The 5620-nt window shown below is 37.5% G+C and overlaps 1 protein-coding gene across 1 annotated transcript in view; it reads right to left on the reverse strand.

Moving 5' to 3' along the window:
- LRP1B (LDL receptor related protein 1B) overlaps positions 1-5620 on the reverse strand; it is a 1585724-nt gene that overhangs the window by 74727 nt on the left and 1505377 nt on the right. Inside the window, exon 82 of the mRNA XM_019553609.1 lies at positions 5083-5208. Within this exon, the coding sequence (XP_019409154.1) occupies positions 5083-5208 (126 nt within the window). The remainder of the gene's footprint in view (positions 1-5082; positions 5209-5620) is intronic.

Below are 5620 nucleotides of genomic sequence, written 5' to 3' on the forward strand. Positions count from 1 at the left end.
AGTTTATAGACAGTCACCAGGTCCCCCCTCAGCCTTCTCTTGTGAAGGCTGAACAGGTTTAGGTCCCACAGTCTTTTTATGTAGGGTCTGCCCTGTAGTCCCTGGATCATGCGGGTGGCCCTCCTCTGGACCCTTTCAATTTTGTCCACATTCCTCCTGAAACAGGGTGCACAGAACTGGATGCAGTACTTCAGCTGTGGCCTGATCAGCGTCGCATAGAGGAGGAGGATCACCTCACTGGCTCTAGTTGAGATGCGTCTGTGGATGCACGACAAGGTCCGGTTAGCCCTGCCAACTGTGACCTCACATTGTCAGCCCATGTTCATCTTGAAGTCAATAATGACTCCAAGATCCCTTTCTGCCTCCGTGCTCTCAAGAAGGGAGTTTTCTATTCTATAAATGTCAGCTCACTCATGTCCATCAATCAGTACTCTCTGGGTCCTAGCATAGCATTGTATGAAAATATCAGAACCTGTCTGCTAGCTGTAAGAAAAACCTTCCCTTTGAAGGCCATCAATAATTCCATTTATAATTATTCTTTATTTAATATGGTGGGTTTCCATCCTCTCTGGAATATTAAAGAGGGATATGGAAGGTGAGTAGTTCTAGGGAAAAATTAAAATGTATTTTTTAGTCCAAAGTGAAAAAGGAAGGTTAAAATGGATGAAAAGTTTCTTAGTTTCATAGATGTTAGGGCCTAGAAGGGACCTTACAGATCATTGGGTCCAGTCTCCCTGTGCTTGGGCAGGAAAGACTGTTGGGTTCAAATGACCCCAGCAAGATAGTCTTCAAAATTCTTTTTGAAGATGGCCAGGATGTGCACCACCTCTGCGCGGAGTCTGTTCCAAACCCCGGTACTCTACTTGTAAAGAAGTTTTTTCTTATGTCTAGTCTGAAGCAATCTTCAATCAGTTTGTGCCCATTATTTCTTGTCCTTGCCTTGGGGGCCTTGGTGAATCGATGCTCCCCCAGGCCCTGATATACACCCTTGATATACTTAAAAACACATACATACACACACATACACACACACACACACATATACATACACATATATATACAGACACACACATTAATGGTGCTTCATTTTGATCATGGAAAATGTGGATTTTGAGTTACTTATTTTAATCCCAAAATTGGAGATTTGTTTTTGATCAAAGAAAACCAGGATCCCTGATCATAAGTGTTCTCCTTGTTTTAGGAGATGGGTGAAAATAAGAAAGGCAACTTAAAGGTTACACAAAGTGAATGTTTGCCGGAGACAGAATTTTAGAATGTGGTGTAACGCACATATGGATTGACCCCCCCAGACTCCTCAGCAAAACAGTTGAACTATCTAGAATCTGTGTTTGAAATAAGAAAACCCCAACAATAACTGACTGATGGGAATACCACATTAAAATAAAAATTCAGTTTTGTTCAAGAACAGCTGCATTTCCAGATCTTTGCAGCTCTCCTCAAAATCTTTATCTAGCCTAGAGAAAGCAAGTGTTTGTTTTTAAAATATAGTTGATAAAGATTTGAATTGAGAATATTCATCTAAGTGTTAAACAGTCCATTCCACTGTTCAATGCTGTCTTCTAGAATAAGTCTCTATAAATGTTTAAAGTATAATCAATGTCCTCCTTTTTTGATTCATTGTGCGGCACAATATCAAATGTAGTAAATACTCATTTTTCAAAACTGAAATGTTCCTCTGTGCATCTGAGAACTGTTAGATCCTGAAAAACAGTAGGCATAAACTATGCTTCTGCTGTCAATACATAAATTAGAAACTGATTTGTGCTTCATCAATTATAATGAAATACAGGAGATGTAAGCTGAATATTTCTCTAAGAATATCATAAATAAGAATTGGATATAAACTATTTTTTATTATGAAATGTTAAATACACTCAAAATGCTAATCAGATGGTTCAAACAATGATAGCTAAAAGGAGCTGGTTGTACAGTTGTAAAAGCATATAGTTGGATGATTTAATGCATGATAAGTAATTAGAGATGAAGGAAAATGAGCAATTTGGATTCAATATTTACATAAATCTATTGAGGGTATTCAGCAGTCCAAATTCCTCAGATTGTTCATATAAAGAAAAAGCAGATAGTCAGGTCAATGTATCGTAATATTTTTATGTAGCAATGCTAAAAATGAATCGCTGTACGCAGGATCCCAAAGAGATTTGAGTCAAGAATTTCTTTTTTGACAAATTTAGAGATGCAATAATTGGAAAGGTATACTTTCCTGTTATGAAGGACCTCTCGTTTGCTGATGCTTATCTAGAAAAAACTAACACCAAATAGTGTAGAGCCATGACAGGATGCTTCACCTTAGTCATACATAGGGCTAAAGAAATAAATCACAGCACACAGCATTGTAGGAATGTGACGAGGGAGAAAGCAGAAGTGGTGACTTCGGGTTCACAATTGCACATGTGGCTGTTGGCAGCGGCCGTTTTTGTCTGTCTGTCATCACCCCCTCAACTGGCAAGTCAGTGCCCAGGGTGATAACCTCTATTTCCTGCCCCCTAGTTATACCGCTGAAGGCACACTAGCATGAGGTGCTTCATTTCTCTAAAAGCATCATTTATCTAAAACCATAGGGACTCATCCTACTCAGAAGGCCCCAAAAGGATGCGCTATCAAAAGGAAAACTTTAAATCTCAATTTTCCTCAAGAAAACCCTTGAGGGGAGCTGATGGCTACAGGTGACTGGCTTGATTTTGGCTGTGGAGAACATACATTTATATAATTTACTGGATTACAGAAACTCATTAGCAATTCCCTTCCTGTCTACTTATACAACACCTGTCAATTGATTTCTAAACGTTATATGATAAACTGGTGGCCACATTGTACTGGGACTGGAATTATAATATATTTAAATAGTAGTGTAATCACATTGTGGAGATGTATTTTTCAACTTTTATGTACTATTAAGCTCATGTAAGTGGAAAGCTTATTAAGTGATGGGAAAGAATTATATTGTAAGTACAAAATAGCACACCTAGCTTCTAACAGTACATATTTTAAGACTACCCACGAGTAAATAAGTAATCTAGTCATGTGATAAACTTTTCAGTTCTATAAACTGAACTTTTCAGTTCAGTGGTAATTTCTTATAAAATTGATAAATCATACTATAATTGTAATTGCAACACGCATACAGTTTGGTTACAGTCAATCCACTAAAAGTGAACAAACCAATAAGAGGGAACACCAACAAAAAGAAGACAGGCAATTACAAAATATGTCACAGCTCTTGCTGATTCTGAGCAAAAGTTTCTGGATTCTATTCTCTGAGGGATTACTAAAATCAGCTGGAGTCTTGCCATTGACTTCAGATTAGGACATTACGACAGACTACTGACAAAAATCATTACCATATAATCCTTTCTTGGATTAACACTGGATGAATGTGCTGTACTAGCAGGAGTTTGACAGCACAGCCAGATAGGAAACTTTGTTTCAGAGGTATTGACTAATGTCACTTCACCAAAAGTGTTCCAAGACAATGGAGATGATAATAACTTTTAACGACTTGAATGGGTACAGGTTGGGATGCTTTATCTACACTGTATAGCCCTTCTCAAAGAAATAGAATTAGAATCCATGCATAAAATAACTTGCCTGCAAAGACCTAGAAGTTGGCTATTATTTCACTCCTATTTTGTCTCTATTTTGCCCATCATTCCAAAACAAAACAAACAACCTCCCCCCTGGTTATTCACAACTGATTTCACTTTCAACAACCTAAAATACTCTTACTGTCTTTTCTTTGGGAATTCTTAGCATCAACCCAGTGACTGCCAGACAAGAATGTCAGCCTGATAGCAATTACAGTCCCAGAAGTCAATCAAGGAGCTAAAATAGAAATCAGTTCCAACCTAGCCAGCATTTCTTTGGCAGGCCCTAATGTTTAAACATTGAAGTCTAACTAAAGTGCCAGATGAAGACCTATGAGCCGTGAAAGCAAAAATTTTACAATACCTTTCATACTATTTTACCCATGTCAAAGTGTTGCAAAGACACGCATTTATCTGTGTGCTGAAACCCCAAGTTGTTAAATTTATGTTTATAATTTACAGAGCTTCTGCAAAAGCTAATATCTTAAGCAAATGGATAAAAAGCCCAGAAAGAAAAATCCATAACTAGAGCATAAATTGAAATCAGAGTACAAAGAAGTTATTCAGCCAAGGGACAATGCTATTTAAGCATTCATTTTCTATGTCTACTCTATAGTGTGCTTTGCTAAATGTAAGGGATGATATTCATGTAGCTGCACTGAATACTTTATGTTTATCTAAACAAAGAGATGGATTAGTCTGATATGCACAGTTGGCTGAATACTGTGGTTTTATCCTCAGAAGTACTTTGGAAGAGCTTGACTGAATATAATGGCTTCAATTATATTTATTTAATTATTATTTCAGTTTCAATTTTATTTGCTATGCCACTTTTTACATATGTTATGGCTTTTTGACCACTGCTGTCTAATGTATTCTGATCGTCTTTTAGGTATTCTCCAAAGAGGGTAACAGTTAACTTAGGGCATATCTAGACTCCTTCTGTAGGCCTGAGAATGCATTGAGAACTACTTCCCACCCACTTAGGCAAACTCTCTGCATACCAAATAGGGAAATGAGACAGAGACAGAAGTAGGAATTTGGAGTCGGGAGGCATCTTCACTGTGGCTTCACTGACTCTTTTCTGTATTTGATGTGTGTAGGGCCGGGCAGGCAAGGTTTGTTTCTCAGTGGTGCACTTAGATATCAGCAATGCTTTAGAGTAGTTAAGAATCTATTGCCTTTCTTTTTCAACAGTGAATAAAATGCCATCTTCCATCCTACTGTTAATTCAGCTTGGTCAAATAGATGTTTCTGTAGTGCTTTCATTTGGATTAATGCATACAGATTTGTCACTTCTAAATGTTGCTGCTCTATTTACATTCTGTTCCAGATCATTGCTAAAATATTGAATATCACCACGTTTTGGACCCTTGTTTATTTGTCTTTTGCCATGACAGAAATTGACCATTTATTCTTATATTTCTCCCCTCTGTTTCACACATTATCTAATACGTACCCAAGAAGCTTGGATCAGTGCATGTTCCATTAATCAATGATTTTCCTTCTGGACATGAACACGTTGCACCAGAAGGGCTAAGCAAACAGAGGAACTCACATGTCAATTCCAAACAAGGATTAGGTGCTGTCAAAAAAAGAGAAAAATATATACATATTTATGTTCTTTTATTACACTTGTTCTGGGACAAAAGTAATAATCAAATGAAACAAATTTGCATTTTCTGCAAGCCCTGGTGAACCCAATTGACTGACCATCTGAAACCAATTGAATGAACACAGGGTGGGTAGTTAAACAGACTGTATGCAGGACAAACTAGTCCCAATAATACGCATGTGAAAACCATGAATTAAAATAAAAATAACCCCCAGAAAACCGGATGCAAACTTTCCTAGGGTTTTGATGGGAGACAGATTTGCCATTTTGATTCCATAAGCTACAGTTAAACAAAGGCAGAGATGGAACTGGGACTAGCTTCCCAGATTAAGGACAATAAGAAGTCTTTTTTTAAATATGTAGGGGGTAAAAAGAAGGTCCC

This window comes from Crocodylus porosus, unplaced genomic scaffold (genome assembly GCF_001723895.1).
Source record: "Crocodylus porosus isolate Cpor-Errol unplaced genomic scaffold, CroPor_comp1, whole genome shotgun sequence".
NCBI classification, from domain to species: domain Eukaryota; kingdom Metazoa; phylum Chordata; order Crocodylia; family Crocodylidae; genus Crocodylus; species Crocodylus porosus.